Source organism: Artemia franciscana, chromosome 2 (genome assembly GCF_032884065.1).
Source record: "Artemia franciscana chromosome 2, ASM3288406v1, whole genome shotgun sequence".
NCBI lineage: Eukaryota > Metazoa > Arthropoda > Branchiopoda > Anostraca > Artemiidae > Artemia > Artemia franciscana.
In genome coordinates, this window is record NC_088864.1 from 44,608,878 (window position 1) to 44,627,278 (window position 18,401).

Consider the following 18,401-nt stretch of genomic DNA (forward strand, 5'->3'; position numbering starts at 1 on the left):
AGAAAAAAGATTTTCGGTCAGAATTTATCACTACCTGGAAGACCAGAAAATATTCACTCCTACACAATTTGGATTCCGTCAAGACCGCACTACTGAGCAAGCAAATATATATTTGACTAGCATGATAGATATGGCGTTAGATAACGAATATAAAGCGGCAGCTGTATTTTTTAGATATTGTAAAGGCTTTTGATACAGTCAGTCATGATATTCTTTTAATAAAGTGTGTAACTTATGGGATTAGGGGTCCACCTCTTTCGTTTTTACGTTCTTTTTTGTCTTGAAGAAAACAATATATTCGAATTGGTAATATTGGTTTGTGATGAGTGTGAAGTTCCACAGGGTTCGGTACATGGACCTTTATTATTTTTAATATTTGGGAACGATCTTCCACAGTTTGTAAGTAAACTGGAAACAAGATTTAGTGAGATCATCAAAAAGGATAGTGCGGGTACAGTACCTATGTTTGCTGATGATACTTCTTTAGTGGAGATTGCAAAGTCAGATAGGTTGTTCCTAGGGAGTGCAACAGAGTCGCTAAATGAAGTTTCAAGATGAGAGAGTGAATAAGCTAAAGGTGAACCCCACTAAGAGCACTTTTTCTCATATTTTCGAGGACATCAAATTATTATCCATGGATACAGCATATTGCATATGAAGATGGTATGACTGCTCGTTAAAAGGTAGTAAAGTATCTTGGCATTATTATAGATGAGGCTCTCAGCTTCCAATCCCTTATTGAAACTTTATCCCGGATTTTATCGCGTAATTTGGGGATAATACGTAAACATAAATACATGTTTCCAACTAGTAAACTTGGACTCCCCTATTTTTCGTGAATCTGTCTTTGTATTTTGTATTGTTCTTCTGTTTACTTGGGTGCATTTTCTTCCATTGTTAATCCTATGCAAATTATTCAAAGCAAGTCTATTAGAGTTTTATCAGAAAAATCAGAAAGAGAATTGGTTCGAGAAATTTGAAGGGATCTTTGGATACTGCCAGTGGCAGGTCTTCATCATTTTTATATATTAGTGTTTATGCATAGGTACAATAGAAGCCAGCTGCCGGAGTGTTTTAACGGTTGGTTTTACAACAGATGGAGTATTTATAACCAAAATACTAGGGGTAAGAATGATTATTACACTCCCACTATAGGCTAGTGTCTGCCACGTCCACGTTTTCTTTTATTATAAAGGGTATAAAATTATGGAATAACTGGGATAATGATATGAAGAAGATAGGAAATTTTAGTGATTTCAAAGAGAAATTGAAAGAAAAATTAGTAAGCAAGAATGAATTTTAGTTTTGTCTGTTTTGGAGGAGATTTGATTTAAATTAAGTTGTAATTTTTTGTTGGTCGGTGAGTTTGACCCCACAGCATGGATATGGTATGTAGCTGCTGCCTTTGTAGTATTATTTTTTCTTATTTTTTCCTTTCTCTCTTTTTTTTCCTTATTACAGTGAATTTAAAAGATGTTATACTGTATGCATCTTTTTAACTTGATTAACCCCACGTCAACCATTTGGTTGGGGGTGAATCATATTGATTGATATGTACGTGGTTTTTAAAGTTAAATAAATATACCTTTATCAATACATATCCCTCTTCATTTGAAAATACAAGTCAATTTTTTCCATTAATGATTTGGAGTGAGCTCAGAAAATTCTCCAATCTGCCTTAATGTCTTTATAGTTTATTCCCTTTGTTGACCTTTACGATTCATCCCTTTGACGATTCATAAGTCAATTAACTTGACTAATTGAATAAATTTAACTCTCCAAACTTCATTTCCTTCCTTATTAAAAAGGCCCTGGCTTGTGTTTTACTTAAACTATTATAAACAGAAGTGAATCAATAATATTGTTCATCCGTTTTTATACTAGCCCCCTTATAGATTATATATATATATATATATATATATATATATATATATATATATATATATATATATATATATATATATATATATATATATATATATGTGTGTGCAACTAAGTTAAGCGATATGAGCTAACCCTTCCTCTGAAAGTGTAGTGGGAGTACAAAACTTCCAAAGCTGCAGAGATCAAAATATTTGGCCTTTAAGTGGGTAAAGACAAGGGGTATTACACTATCCATCAATCTAGAAAGTTACGTGAACTTCTAACTATCCATTGATTGACATCACGAAAAAGGACTAATAAAATCATATCCTAAGCTGAATAAAGGTATTTCAGCAACATCTCTAACATAATAAAATGTTACCATTAAATCCTCCTGCCTCCTTGTATATCAAGTACGAAGCATATCCCATTCCAGTATAAAGAGCTGTCCAAACTGGTCCAAATGCCCAATTAGGTGGTCGCCATTCTGGTTTGTTTAGGGTCTGAAATAAAACCATGGTTGTAACTGATGATGATAATATTTAATCGTTAACCATGGCTGGGAATTCATCTTATTGAGATGGTTTACTTTCAACTTTAGATTAATACATGCAGGGTTACTGACACAAGTTTTTCCTGAACATAAAACATGTATTTGATGGACAAAGGCAAACTTTATGGTTAATAACCAAAATACTCAGATGAGAATCATGTCTTAGCTGAATATTTTCTTCATACTCTCATGTCTTGCTTTGATTCCTCAAGAGTAAAAGAAGCAGTATCTGTTCATTTTTTTTTTTTTTTGCATTATCACTCTCAATTGAAAAAAAAAGGAATATCATTTTCAACTTCTATCGGTGACTGCAACATAGAGAATTGACGAACAAATATTGAAATGCACGTATCCTCAGCAAGTGAAACCTCAGAAGAATGTCAAGAATCTTGGTTAAAATATAAATAAAAGATGAGGCGTTAGATGTAAATAGCAAAAGACCTATGCTATATCTGAATTTCGAAGCTGGTAAAGTTATATAAAAAAAACTGATACAAATTAATATAATGAATAAGCACATACAAATACATAAAAGAAAACTCCTATTTTTGGGTCTTTAAGCCCTTAAAAATAATATTGGCTATTGCAACTATATATCTAGGAGACGTCGATTTAAGGATCCCTAGTAGCAGCTCATTATTTTCACCATTAAACAAATCTCCCCTTAGATTTACCATATCATTGCACCTAAAAAGAAAATGTCCCCCTCCATCTCCCTAAATACCAAATAGTGGACAAATTCGTAATCTATTTGGAAAATTAATATCCCTCCAATTTGATAAAAAGTGGTTGACAATTAGCTAGCACTTGAATGCAAATTCTAATACGGCATATTTGATTGATTTATTCAACTTGAACAACTCTTAACCAAAACTCTCTTTTTAACACTTCTACATGGACTTTTCCAAAACTCTATATATGCTACACAAATTTTTTGATTTCCTTCGTTTTTTCCAATTAAATTTATTTGGCATTAACCAGCTGACAAAGAGATATAAGCAAAAAGATGATTGCAAACCCACAAAATCAACAAACTTTTTCATTAATAAAAAAAAAACTACCATTAGATTCCTTATTTTATGCTCTTTCCAAATATCATGGTTGCTTTCCCGACAATGTACCACTCTCCCCTTCTGTAAACATTGCACACACTCACAGATAAACATAGATACCAGACTGCAGGAATACAAACTGGAATTCTTCAAGCGTAGGAATATAGCCTAAGGGATACATATAAACTAAAAAAAAACTAAAGCCATGAAATTCCAACTTTATAATATTCATGACGTTTCTATTAATCAGATTATCATGCTTTCTTCTATTTTTACCTGCTATTTAAAATCATTTCAAATAATAGCCTATTTTGGTGAACAATATGCTCAGTTTCAGTTGAAGATAGATTCCAGACTGCAGGAATCAAACAGTTCGTGGTAACGAACTGTAGTAAGGAGCGACCCGGCTCAATAGTAACCAGAACTCTAAAAAATTGAATTTTGATATCAATAGCTACATCAAAAGGATCGCATTTTAATGCTGATTTTAAATATATAAGTTTCATCAAGTTTAGTCTTACCCATCAAAAGTTACGAGCCTGAGAAAATTTGCCTTATTTAAGAAAATAGGGGGAAACACTCCCTAAAAGTCATAGAATCTTAACAAAAATCGCACCATCAGATTCAGCGTATCAGAGAACCCTACTGTAGAAGTTTCAAGCTCCTATCTACAAAAATGTGGAATTTTGTATTTTTTGCCAGAAGACAAATCACGGGTGCGTGTTTATTTGTTTGTTTTGTTTTTTTTCCCAGGGGTCATCGTATCGACCAAGTGGTCCTAGAATGTCGCAAGAGGGCTCATTCTAACGGAAATGAAAAGTTCTAGTGCCCTTTTTAAGTGACCAAAAAATTGGAGGGCATCTAGGGCCCCTCCCACGCTCATTTTTTCGCAAAGTCAACGGATAAAAATTTTGAGATAGCCATTTTGTTCAGCATAGTCGAAAACCATAATAACTATGTATTTGGGGATGATTTACTCCCCCACAATCCCTGGGGGAGGGGCTGCAAGTTACAAACTTTGACCGGTGTTTATGTATAGTAATGGTTATTGGGAAGTGTACAGACGTTTTCAGGGGGATTTTATTTTGTTTGGGGGGGTTTGAGGGGAGGGGGCTATGCTGGAGGATCTTTCCTTGGAGGAATCTGTCATGGGGGAAGAAAAATTCAAGGAAAAGGGCGCATGATTTTCTAGCATTACTATAAGAAAACAATGAAAAATAAACATGAAAACATTTTTTTCAAATGAAAGGAAGGAGTAGCATTGAAACTTAAAACGAACAGAGATTATAACACATATGAGGGGTTCTAAAAATACTTTAGCATAAAGAGCGAGGTATTTAGGAGGAGATAAATACCTCGCTCTTTATGCTAAAGTATTTTTAGTAATTTCAACTATTTATTCTACGGCCTTTCTGATTCAGGGGTCATTCTTAAAGAATTGGGACAAAACTTAAGATTTAGTGTAAAGAGCGAGGTGTTAACGAGGATACAAACCCCCTTGTATACATAATAAAAATATAAGATTATGAAAGTTTGTTACGTAAGTTGCTAATTTATAAGTTATGTATATTTTTTACTAATAAAAACGTTCGTTAAAAATTAAAAGTTCTAGTTGCCTTTTTAACCAACCGAAAAATTGGAGGGCAACTAGGCCTCCTTCTCCACCCTTATTTCTCAAAATCGTCTGATCAAAACTAAGAGAAAGCCATTTAGCCAAAAAAGAATTAATATACAAATTTCATTTTAATAATTTATGTGCGGAGAGCCAAAACCAAACATGCATTAATTCAAAAACGTTCAGAAATTACATAAAAAAAACTAATTTTTTTAGCTGAAAGTAAGGAGCGACATTAAAACTTAAAACGAACAGAAATTACTCCGTATATAAAGCGACATTAAAACTTAAAACGAACAGAAATTGCTCCGTATATAAAATGGGTTGTCCCCTCCGCAATCCCTCGCTCTTTACGCTAAAGTTTGACTCTTTGCCACAATTCTACTTTTTAAAACAATTAAAGCTTTAGCGTAAAGAGCAAGGGATTGCTGAGGGGAGAACCCATTCTATATACGGAGTAATTTCTGTTCGTTTTAAGTTTTAATGTCGCTCCTTACTTTCAGCTAAAAAAATTAGTTTTTTTTTATTTAATACTAACTGAAATCCTTTAAGTGTAGGCGATCTACCAATTCAAGTCTACCATTCAATTCTACAATCAATTCAGTTCCATTTCAAGTCAAGTACCATTCAATTCAAGTCTATGATATACCAATGCAACACATCAAGAGATAAAAAAAAAGGCTATTTAAAGTGCTATACATAGGATGCTCAGAGGAGGGAGGTACATTTTCAGCAAAGCGAAAATGTATGGAAAGGAGTCTTTCCATTAAATATTTGGAATCCAATGAGTGTCAGTGTACAGTTGGGGCTATTGAGAAGGAAAAACTATAAAATTCAAAAAACAACTTTAAAAAATCCTAAAATACTTACTTATATCATTCATAAAAGCACTTAACTTTACTGTACCCCTGCCCCTCTAATGTGCAGCTATATAGCCTATATGTGCGGCTATATAGCCTATACTATACATTTCCCATGCATTTTTCTTTATTTTGTCAATATTGATTAAGTTTGCAGGTATTGAGTTGAAACAAAAGAGTGATGCGTGTACAAAATGCATAGGAAATATGCAATTTAGGCTAGGGTAAGATACCCAGCAGTCAGACAACTAGTCATAAATTCAACAGTCAAATTGTTGTAAAATATCTTTCATACAACTTAGAAAGTGGATCGTATCACCACTGGATTTTTCTAAATCTTTGTCTTAAGTATGTAGTTAGCTTGAATATTTTAACCATATGCAACACTCACTATTTCAAATATACTGATTAACAACACTGGAATCTAATCTTGGACATATATTTAAAGCTTGAGCCTAATCTTGGAAAATACTGTCCACTGTTTTCCAAGATTGCAGTTAGCCAACCCAAACTCATCCCTAATGATCAGCCATTCACAAACATCTAAACCTATATGCATAATGTCCTAAATTAGGAGCCTGTTGTCTATTCCTGGGAAAAATAATTTTGGTATCAATGCACAATTAGGGTCATTGAGAAACAGACACTACAGAACTCTGATAAAAGCTTTCAAAAATCCTAAAAATGTTTAGGCTACTTATATCATTCCTAAAGGCACTTCGATTTACTTTGCCCCCCCCCCCCTAATGTGAAAATATATAGCCCAAATTATATTTTCCCCGTGCATTTTTCTGTTTCTTGATATTGTTGACATTGATTCTTTGCTGTTCCATCTATTTGAACAAAAGAGTTACACAATCAAGAAATAGAAAAATGCACGTGAAACATTGGGCTATATATTTTTGCATTAGGGGGTTCGGGGTAAAATATAGTGAGGAACTTTAAGGGATGATGTAAGTATTTTAGAATTTTTGAAAGTTGTTTTTAGAATTTTATAGTGTTTCCTTCTCTTTGGCCCCAACTGTGCATTGACAACATAATTTTAAATCAGGATATCTGTCCAAGGTTAGGAACTGGCTGAGTAGGCTACTGGGGATCTTACTCTATATTTTGCGCATTGGAGAGGTGGAGTGAATGTTAAGGTAAAATGAAGCATTTCAGTATGATATACGTAAGTATTTAAGAATTTCTTTTCTCAGAATTCCATACTGTTCCCTTCTCAATAGCCCCAACTGTACACAGATACCATCTAATGGTAACACTACTTTTTGTTTTAACATGCTTCCTAATGCAGAGTAGAACAACTAAACTGATGCTATCGATTAAACTCTAAATAACCCAGTATTGCTATAATATCAGCAGAGAGAAGCTTAGTTCACAGTATACAGGAAAGTTGTGATTAAAACATTTTGAAGCCACTCCCAACATATATTACACCCCCCACTCCCGTAATGTGCACCAAAACAGACTAGCCCGAATTTGAAACAAAAGTGGCACATGGGAAAATGCATGGCAAATATATAATTTGGGCTGTATAATACCATATTAGGGGGTGGGGGTGGTAAAGTACAATAGAAGTGGCTTCGAGTGTTAGCTACAATGTTTTTGCATATTCTGAGGCAAGAATTGTTTTCTTAACATGTTTTCTTCTCAAGAGCCATAATTAGGAATTAATCAGATGCAATCTTATAGCACTGCCTATAGCAAATGATATAAGGCTTCAAGTCTTACTATTATTATTTTTTTTCAAGAGGCACTTCATATGGAAGAGATGGTTGTATAAACCTCAGAGGGGGCTCATTCGTGGTAACGAACTGTAGTAAGGAGCGACCCGGCTGAATAGTAACCAAACTCTAAACAATGAAATTTTGATATCAATAGCTACATAAAAAGAATTGCATTTTAATGCTGATTTTAAATATATAAGTTTCATCAAGTTTAGTTTTACCCATCGAAAGTTACGAGCTTGAGAAAATTTGCCTTATTTTAGAAAATAAGGTGAAACAACCCCTAAAAGTCATAGAATCTTAACGAAAATCACACCATCAGATTTAAGGTATCAGAGAACCCCATTGTAGAAGTTTCAAGCTCCTATCTACAAAAATGTGGGATTTTGTATTTTTTGCCAGAAGGCAGATCACGGATGCGTGTTTATTTATTTGTTTTTTTCCCCAGGGATGATCGTATCGACCCAGTGGTCCGTCAATCTTGCGAGAGGGCTCATTCTAACGGAAATGAAAAGTTCTAGTGCCCTCTTTAAGTGACTAAAAAATTGGAGGGCACCTAGGCCCCCTCCCACGCTAATTATTTTCCCAAAGTCACCAAATCAAAATTCTGAGATAGCCATTTTATTCAGCGTAGTCAAAAAACCTTATAACTATGTCTTTGGGGACGACTTACTCCCCCACAGTCCTCGTGGGAGGGGCCACAAGTTACAAACTTTGACCAGTGCTTACATATAGCAATGGTTATTTCGAAGTGTACAAACGTTTTCAGGGGGAATTCGTGGGGAGGGGGTGAAAAGAGGGGGATATACCGAGAGAACTTTCCTTGGAGGAATTTGTCATAGGGGAAGAAAATTTTCATGAAGGGCGCGCAAGATTTTCTAGTATTAATTTAAAAAACTATGAAAAAGTTTTTGCAACTGAAAGTAAGGAGAAGCATTAAAACTTAAAACGAACTGAAATTATTACACATATGATGGGCTCACCTCCTCCCAATACCTCGCTCTTTACGCTGAAGTATTTTTAGTAATTTCAACTATTATTCTACGGCTTTTGTGATTCAGGTGTCATTCTTAAGAAATTGGAACAAAATTTAAGCTTTAGTATAAAGAGCGAAGTACTGACGAGGGGGTGAACCCCTTCATATACGTAACAAAAACATGAGAATACAGAAGTTCGTTACGTAAGTTAATTTGTAAGTTACGTATATCTTTTACTAATAAAAACATTCGTAAAAAATTAAAACATGTTTGATTATTTTGATTAAAATCAAAACAATGCTTCCTCATGTACGCCCCGCTCTTTACACTAAAGTTTTTTACTGTTTTAAAAAGAAGTTGAGAGAAAGAGTCAAACTTTAGCGCAAAGAGCGGGGCGTTGATGAGGAAGCAGCCACTTTCATATACGAAGTAATTTCTATCCGTTTTAAGTTTTAATATCGCTCCTTACTTTCAGTTAAAAACTGTTTTTTTTTTTAATTTTTCATGATAGAGCCATTTTGTTCAAAATAGACCACAGGTCATATAAGAAGAACTCAAGGGTTAACACAGCTCCCCTCAGAGCCCGAGAGCAAATGTTAAAAATTACACCCTGGGGACACATAAGGTTTTTTTGGAAAGGGTGGTCATATAAACTTTGGAGAGCTCATTCAATTGGGAATTGAAAGTTCTAGTTCCCTTTTTAAGAGTCAAAAGTGACAGGAGGGCAACTTGCCCACTCCCCACGCCCTCTTTTCCCAAAATCCATCTGGTTGAATTTTTGAGATAGCTATTTTATTCCAAATACAGCAAAGATCATATAGCAACAACTCCGGGTTTGAAACAACGCCTCCCTTCCCAAAAAAACATGTTATTAATTTTATGTTTTCCAAAATCATAGGAGCTGACCCCTGGCCCTCCATCTATGGCTAAATCCCTCCCCCAAAGCAACTACTTTTGAACAAATTTTATTTCAAAAATCGTAAGATTTGACTCCTGGGCTCCCTCCATGGCCAGACCCCTCCCCCAAAACAGAAAACTTATTCTATTCCAAAATCAGGGGAGCTCACCTCTGGCCAGATCCCCCCCCATGAAAAAACTTATTAACGATTTTTATTGCATATATCATGGGAGTTGATCCTTGGACCTCCCTCCAACGTACACCCCCCCCCCTAAAAACAGAAGAACTTAACAGTATTTTATCTCATAAAGCATTGGAGCTGACACCTGGCCCACCCCCCTCACAAAAAACAAACTTATTAGTTATGTTTTATTTCAAAATCATGGGAGCTGACACCTGGCCTCCCTTCATGCCCCCCCCCCATTAAAAAACGTCTGAAGGTTGTGCACGACCAGCCCCGCCCCCTAGCATCAAAGACCAACCTCATATATTCTTCAACTTGCAGTGCATGTGTATATTTGTGCGTGGGTCTCTTAGCTCCATATACTCCTTGTATATGGTTATCATTTATACAAGTTTGTTCAATTCATTGTCACTTTTCCTTTAAGGTCATATAATGAAGACTACCTTCAAATAAAGAATGCAGCTAGGCTATAATGTTTCTATTGAAGTTAACCGTCATTTGTTATGACATTGATTATGGTATTTTTTGCTAATACTAAGTTGTAGACATTAGAAAACTAAATAATAAAAACTGCAGCGTTTAAACATCCCCCCCCCCCAAAAAAAACTCATTAATGATATTTTACTCTAAAATCAAGGGAGCTATCCCTCCCTCCGAGGCCCAATCCTCCCTCCAAATAAATTATGTGATATTTTATTCCAAAACTGATGCTTGGAGTGCTGAAAAGAAAAAGCACCCCATTGGTGCATGGGAGCTGATCCTTGACCCTCCCTACATGCCAACTCCCCCCTTCACAAAAGAACTTGTTAACAGTATTGTATTTCAAAATTATAGGAGCTGACCCCTGGCCCAGTCCCCCCAATAAAAATATTGACAATGTTTTCATTCCAAAAATTATGGGAGCTGATCCCTGGCCCTCCATGCCCCCCCCCCCAAAAAAAAAAATCCAAAACTAAATACTCAATGGAATATAATTATGTATGTTCAAATATTTTAATAATCTGAATATAACAAAAACATATTTTGAAATAGGGAATTTTGAAAAATTTAAGACTTGGGCACTCAAAAACAAACAAAAATTAAAAAAAAGACCTTTCTGAGAAAGAAGTCTTTCATGAAAAGTAAAGGCTATACTAAACTTAAGATCAGAAAATATAAAACCTACAATAATTCAAACTCAAATGACTAGAAACTACTATTAAAGAAAAGATGAAACCCAAAATAAATAGAAATTAAATAAACAATCAGAGAAAAAAACATGCAATAGGTACCAATAAAAATGAATAAATAAATCTTAAAACGGGCAAAGCTTAAATTGAACATGGAAACCAAACTTAAAACAAACAAAAATCTTTTGCTTTTGAAGTATAAATGAAACCCAAAACAAACATAAGTTAAATAAACAATCATAGCAAACAAACAAACAACAGATACTAATATATAATTAATAAATAAATCCAAAAATGAGTAAAAACGAATTTAACATGCAAATCAAGGATACAATGAACAAAAATCACTACAAAGAAGAGTTTGGGTACTGCCTCCTTCCCTACTGTAAAAGTCTAAAACCTACAGTGTCATTGGTGCTTTGCTGAAAACTAAATGTGTCTTAAACAGTCTTGGAAATAACTAATAAATCAAATTAAATAGTTGATATACTAATATTAATTCTTGAAAGCTCATGAGTACAAGATTTTATTTCAATTAATATAGGGAAAATTTTATTTTCATTTTCAATGCTGTAATAACTGGAAAAGAAAACATTTGTAACATAATTCATTTTCAGGGAAGTGTGCCAATGATGCAGCATACTTAGACTTCAACAGTTAGGGAAGGAGGCAGTATCCAAACTCCTATTTGTAGTAAAACTATATTTGTCTTGAAAAGAACTAATAAAATTAAACTGAATATTTGACATATAATAACAGTAATTGCTGAAAGCGCATCAGTTCAAAATTTAATATTACTGTATTTTTTGTGTTTATTTTCAATGTTGCAAACAATACAAAACCAAGGTTTTGTAATATAATTTGTTTATAGTAAAGCACCAATGGAACTGGAATCTATTTCCATTTACTAAAAATGTATCTACTTGCTGTATGCTTGATTGGCTTGGCTCATTGCTACTTTTAATAGTCTAGGGCACTTACAAACTACATCCTGTTTAGCAAAGCTCATGATCTCATATTGGTTCAGTGGCACACATAAATCTGACCAAATGATAACTTCAGAAATGTCAGAATAGGTAGACACAGTACTTCCAACCATCAAGAGGAAACCACTTGGTATTTCATTTGCTCTACAGCTTAGAACTGTTTCTGCTCACACTTCTTCTATGTATTCCCTGTAATTTTTCTTTTGTAGAAAAATGACTGATTTTTTAATGTGATAATGATTCCTCATTACCACAAGGAAGTGTAAGTACATTTTCAAGATCAAAGCATAGAAATGGCACAGAACCATTAACCCTATCCTTTCTGGTCTCAACCTTACTAATGCCATGTTATTCAATACTCTTCTTTTTTGGTTCTGGCAACTCAATACAATGTGTTTTGGCAATATGTTTCTCCTTGTATGCGTAACTTAAGTCCTTCTTGGGCTTATGGAGGCCCAAATTGTAATTTTGGTTGAACATATTCCTATAGATTCTTAAAGATAATTGAGTCCTTCCTTTATCACTACAGACTTCTAGACAGTGTTCATGCATTTTGGAAACATTCAAAGTTTTTTCTAAATAAGCTTTCTTCAGGTCTTACTAGATTTGTGACACTCCATTTTTGCAAAAGATTCAGCATACCTTTTCAGTGTGTCAGTGTCTTCTGCCATTTTTTTGTTAAAGAGAATCTTAACTACATTTCATTGAAGGATGCCTGTACAAGTTATCTTGCTATCTCTCTGAGAATAGTATATTCATTGTTCAAAAATATCAAGAATTAACAGATAAAAGTTTTTATGAATCCTTCTTGTATTGCCCTTTCCTGATAAATAGTATCTCTTGGAACCTTTCATCAAAATCAACATCTGTAGTCTTTTTTTTTTTTATCAAACTTTGCAGTTTTTGGGTAGTACATTTTCTTCTGCTGTGCAAGGAGTTTCTAAACCTTATTTTGTTTCTAACTTATTGAACTGCAATAAAACATTATGCACCAGTATACAACTGAATCTTATCTATCTTTACTGGTGTACTCTGAATTATGTATTGACTACCTCTAAGGTCCTTCTGTAGGCAAAAATATTGAAAAATCACCTATATTTCAAATCATAAGTTCACAAAATGTCATGATAGAAGGCCAATTACTAACCTCAAGGAGACAAAACAGTTGAGTGCTACAGCAAATGCCAGTCTTTTCCTTGACATACCCTTTCTACTATTCATATTCTAACAATTTTGTTTTCTTCTTCTTGAATGTATGTGACTGAGGCTATGCAGTTACAACAAAATATCCCAGGTTAATACCCTGATTTCATGACAATCTTTGCTTTCAAAAAAGTGAAGAACAAGCACTTACAATAGAGCTAAATTGTTGATTTTCTAAGCTGAGAGATATCATAAAAACAAAATAAATGATAAGAAATAATGCTGATAGGTTTCACAGCTCAATTTTAATATGGGGTGGAAGTTATAACATTCTTGCTTTTATAAGGTGAAATGGCAATTATTATTTTTATTAATCTTAATAATAAAATTTTATTAGAAAAACAAATTTCAGGGGGGTTTTAAGAGCCTGAAATTTCTCAAAATGACATTCATGGCAAAACTGAGGTTGTTTTTGGGGGCTTTTTGCTCTTTTAAAAATTTCTACAGATTTATTTTCATAGGCTAGTGGCATATTATAATTATGACTATGGTAGAAAAACCAATAGGATATGTAACTGAACAAAATTATGCAAAACTCAACCCTCACCTCTGATTACCAAATAGGAACTGAAAAGAATTGTATAAATTCTTAGATCATTGACTAACCTAGAAGGACCTCTTTTAAGAAATACCAATTAGGCATATCTTTTTTCATGTACATATCCTTTCAGTGTTTCAGTTATATTCATATATTAACAGTAAACTGATTGTCTTCTTATTCTAAAAATGTAACTTTTATTGCTTGACATTTTATCCAAAAAGCACAAATGTTAAATAGGCTTAGGCTATAATTCTTTTTGGTAAAATTCTAGTTTAGTGACTTTTGGATACCTTGGAAAGGGGTTAGGTTAGGATAATTAAACTGTTGGGGATGGGTCAACAGGCTAAAGTATATCCTGAGAAGGTTTTTAAAGTACCCCCCTCTACTCCTTCTCTCTCTAGAGGGCCCAAAATTTGTCTACATGACAGGTCTATACCTATTGACATTTTGACAAAACAACATTTTACCTTAATTTTTGGTTACCAGTTCCCTTTTCTCTGCCTTCAGTTCTGAAAATACAATTCCTGTTATTTGAGTAGAATTCTGAGCCATAGCAATGTTTGTTTTTTCTAAATTTAGGAAGTGTATTTGCATATCTATAAAACATTATAAATTGGGATTGAGCAAAGTTGTGAAGCTGAAAACAATTTTGTTGTACTTCATTCAAGCAGAAGATCTATCTTGCAAGGTTTCACTTTTATAACATATATATTTTTAAGGGTCATCAAAGGTCAGGACCCTCTAGAGGGGGAGGGAGTGGAGGTAGGTAGGCTACTTCAAAATACCTTCCCATGACATAGGCTACTCTAGCCTTTAGAACTGTCCCTGAAAGTTTCATTTTCCTAACCTAACCCCTTTCTGAGATAGCCAAAAGTCACTAAACTAGAATTTTAATTTCTTTTTTTCATTTAGCCTACTTGTCAAAATAGAGACCATAGGCTATTTTAAATTTATGATGATGAATTATTGGGGAAAATTGTACCAAATGGTGGAGATCTTGATACTACACTCATATTGCATCATGCTATAATAAATTAAGGGCAGTTCAAAACCCATCTCTATTTTTCTGGAATGCTGAAGAAAATTGGTCTTTCCCAAACAGGTCTTTTACCCTAGCCTAAATGATCTTCTAAGCTAGAAATTTACCATTCCTTCCCTCCCCAAAAAAAACATTACAAATATTGTGGGAATCTTAGTAATTGCCTAGCCCTAACTAAGCATAAGTAAAAAGAGCCTTACCGGATACCAAGTTTTGACTTCTCTTCTAGTGATTAATGCACCAAAGATCCCCCCTACATTTGGAAAAAGAGTAGCAGCCACAGCAGATACAGGGAAAGGCATTTTTCAAGTAAAACGTCAGAGGCCTGATTTTCAAACTGTTTTCAACCAACCTACTTTACTATTGAAATGTTATCTAACTATCCTAGGTAAAGTGATTCTGTTTTTTTTTACAGATGGCTAAGGAAAAAATCGACCATGGTTGTCAATGATTGTGAAAAAACGCAAATTTATTTTTAACAATAAATTTGTCAACAAATTGACTTGAAATTGCCCTTTTATGCGTCCATTTTAAAATGGCTAAGTGTGATGAGCTTTTGCATCAAAACCTTGATATATCTTTGTGTTCGTCTGATGTTCTCTTTTCATTAGAGCATGGCAAGAAGAATTTTTTTTCACATTTATAGCATAGATCGGATAAAACGGAGTAAAATCCTAAATAAGGAGCTTTTTGAAGTAGGCTAGCTGAGTTGGGAAAATCATCCTTTCAGGAATAGGCCTGATTCTAGAACTAAAATCATGCCATAGGAGGCATTGGTAAAGTTCTAGTTTGACTACTTTTTGCTATCTTGGATTAGGTTAGGAAATGAAGTTTTCAGGGATGGGTCAAAAGACTAAAGAGTAAGTGTTTCACAATTCATACTAGTGACTTACTAATAGAGTGAACATACCATTCAACGCATTTTTTAATGTTCTTTATGAATATAATAATCACTTCTATCATAAATTCAGATTTAAGCACTTTTTGACCTAACATAACTATAGGGCCTAAATAATTTTGACACTGAGAAAATGTAGTATCATTTTGGGTAAAATTATAGCAGTTCATATAACTGACTTTCTTATAAAATAAATATACCACTCAATGCCTTTGTCTATGCTCCTTAAAAATATAATGATCACTTCTACCTTAAGAGATTTTGGAAGTATGCTTCAGCTTGGAATCCAGGGATACACTCAGTTACAGAACTACTTATGAATGGCAATATAATTAGTACCCATGCAAAGGTTAACTGTGGTTGCCTCTGGTGTGGAGAGTTGTCTGAAGCTGCTTAATCCTAATAAATCAGTTGGCCCTGATGAAGTTCACCCATGAGTATTGAAAGAAGCTCATGTGGAAATAGCCCTTCCCCTCACAAACATGTTTCAGAAGTCTCTTGATACTAAGCAGATTCCTCAAGACTGGCGGAATACTAACATTACACCTCTACACAAAAGGGGTAGCTGCAACATCATTTCCAATTATCAACCCATTAGTCTCACATCTGTAGCTGGTAAAATCTTACAAGGAAAAGTGAATAGTCACATTGTCAAACACCTGACCACCAATGAGCTGCTCAATGACAGTCAGCATGACTTTAGACATGGATGCTCAGTTGAAACTAATTTGATTGTTGTGTATGATTATGTTACTGAGCATCTAGATCAAGCAATCCCTGTTGACTTGGTTCTATTGGAATTTACAGAAGCCTTTGATAAAGTATGTCACTGTCAACTAAGGACCAAGTTATTTGCAATTGGAAGACATAATGAAATTGTTGAGTGAGTGCTCTAGTTCCTTTCCAGGAGAAAGCAAAGGGTGAAAATAGTTGGAAAAAATGGACAGGTATTCTTTTCAGAAGAGGTGGAAGTATTAAGTAGAATACCCCAGTGAACCATGTTGGGACCAACTTTATTCAACATTTATATTAATGATGCACCAACCACAGTCAAAAATAAAATCAGTCTTTATGCTGATGACTCTGACTTTACTCATACTTTCATAACTCCGAAACTCATACTTTCCCATTGGACAACTTTGTGGAGGCTTGAATCCAATATAAATAAATGTCAAACAATCCACTTTGGAAAGAAAAATGAGAAATGCCCTTATCATATGTTAGGGATGGATGGACCAAGACAGACTATTATCTTGTCTGAAGTGGAGAGAGACTTGGGGGTCATAGTCACTAGTAGGTCACCTATGGTGATGACTGATGACTAAATTATCTAAGGCATTGGTCAGGCCTAATTTGGAGTTTGGCATGTGTGTTGCTAGCTCCCTCAACAAAGGTGACCAGCAGAAGTTAGAAACAGTTCAGAGACAGGCTACAAAAGCAATTGAACAATACAAATACTTAAACTACTCATCTTGTCTGAAGAAACTGGAACTACCCACTCTTGTCTAAAGATGTAAAAGGGGGGATATTATTATGATGCATAAGCTTCTGAATTATAACTCTCCATTAAACAAGCCATTTCAACTTGACTAGTCTGCCAGAGCTAGGGGGCATAGTTGGAAACTATTTATTTATTTATTTGAAAACCTGTCAATCATACGAAATGAAAAAGACAGAGCATGAACATATAAATATAAGAAAATATATAAAAGCATATCAGAAGAGACATAACTAGAAAGAGACTCAACTAATAAAAGGCAAACAAAATAGCACTAAAATGAATAAAACAAAAACAGATCTATTGTAAAAGGAGATTATACCAATTGTGATCTACTATTTTAATATTGTGTCTTTTGATTAAATTTTCAACTGCATCATGAGAGTTGGTTATGTGATACTTTTTAATGTAGATTGAGTTTTTGTACCAGGGAGGAAAACATAGGAGGTATTTAACAAAACAAAAGAAAAGCGCATGGATTTTAGACAGTTCAGCCTTCAAGAATAGTTTCCAAAATGATGCCAGGTACAGAATATGAGGTAAAACAGTAGCGTTGTATAGGCTGGCAAGGAGGGGGCAGCTAAAACGGAATTTAGCAGAGACTATGGAAGCATATGAGCTGGAGATTTGTTGATTGAGGTGTTTGATCAGTAGAAGACGTGTATGCCTTAGAGACGAGCCAATAGGGACTCTGAGGTAATTTATGTGGTCAGCAGTATTCACAAGATTTTCACCAAAAAGCACTGAAGGCATGTGTGGTGTTTTTTGTCAATTGAAGAGAACTATCTCGGTTTTCTCAGTGTTAAAACTGAGGCCAAGTTTTAGATATTTGGTTTTAAGCGTTTCAAAAATGTCAGAAGCTTTTTGCAATGTTCTACTTAAGTTCAAGGCATCGTCAGCATAGCATACTAAGGAGGTGTCAATAGAGGAAAGAATGCATGAGGTTGGGCATTTATCTTGTGGTTGAAGAACATAATTATTAAACAAATGAGGGGAGGAGACAGCTCCCTGATGGGCACCTTTCCAATGGGGATCAATTTTTCATGAGGCCAGGGAGGCAAATTTTTGTTGGGAGGAAGCTTTAGGCAAATGGACAGCCTCGAGTACATATCACATAGGGATCAAACTATGCAGGGATTCAGACCTTGTTGTGAAGCTTTTAATAACATTGCAGCATGTATGAGTGAATTGAATGCATGGCTCATGTCATGACTAGCTAAGGCTATGCTCTCTCCAGAAAAATCCAAATCAAGTAGCACACTCACTACAGCCGTCAAGGCATCAGCACTACCTGTAGTCTATAGTTGGAAACTATAGACTACACAATAACTTCTTCAC

General features: G+C 34.5%; 2 protein-coding genes across 2 annotated transcripts in view; one reads left to right on the forward strand and one right to left on the reverse strand.

Moving 5' to 3' along the window:
- Window positions 1–15,116, reverse strand: part of LOC136042487 (translocator protein-like) — a gene marked incomplete in the record, with an annotated part of 31,908 nt that extends 16,792 nt beyond the window's left edge. The window contains 2 exon segments of the mRNA XM_065727456.1: window positions 2,246–2,366; window positions 14,868–15,116. Of these exon segments, the coding sequence (XP_065583528.1) occupies window positions 2,246–2,366; window positions 14,868–14,969 (223 nt within the window).
- A 39-nt stretch (window positions 15,117–15,155) lies between these two features.
- Window positions 15,156–18,401, forward strand: part of LOC136042482 (gastrula zinc finger protein XlCGF7.1-like) — a 41,940-nt gene continuing 38,694 nt past the window's right edge. Inside the window, exon 1 of the mRNA XM_065727446.1 lies at window positions 15,156–15,284. Within this exon, the coding sequence (XP_065583518.1) occupies window positions 15,203–15,284 (82 nt within the window). The 5' untranslated portion in view covers window positions 15,156–15,202. The remainder of the gene's footprint in view (window positions 15,285–18,401) is intronic.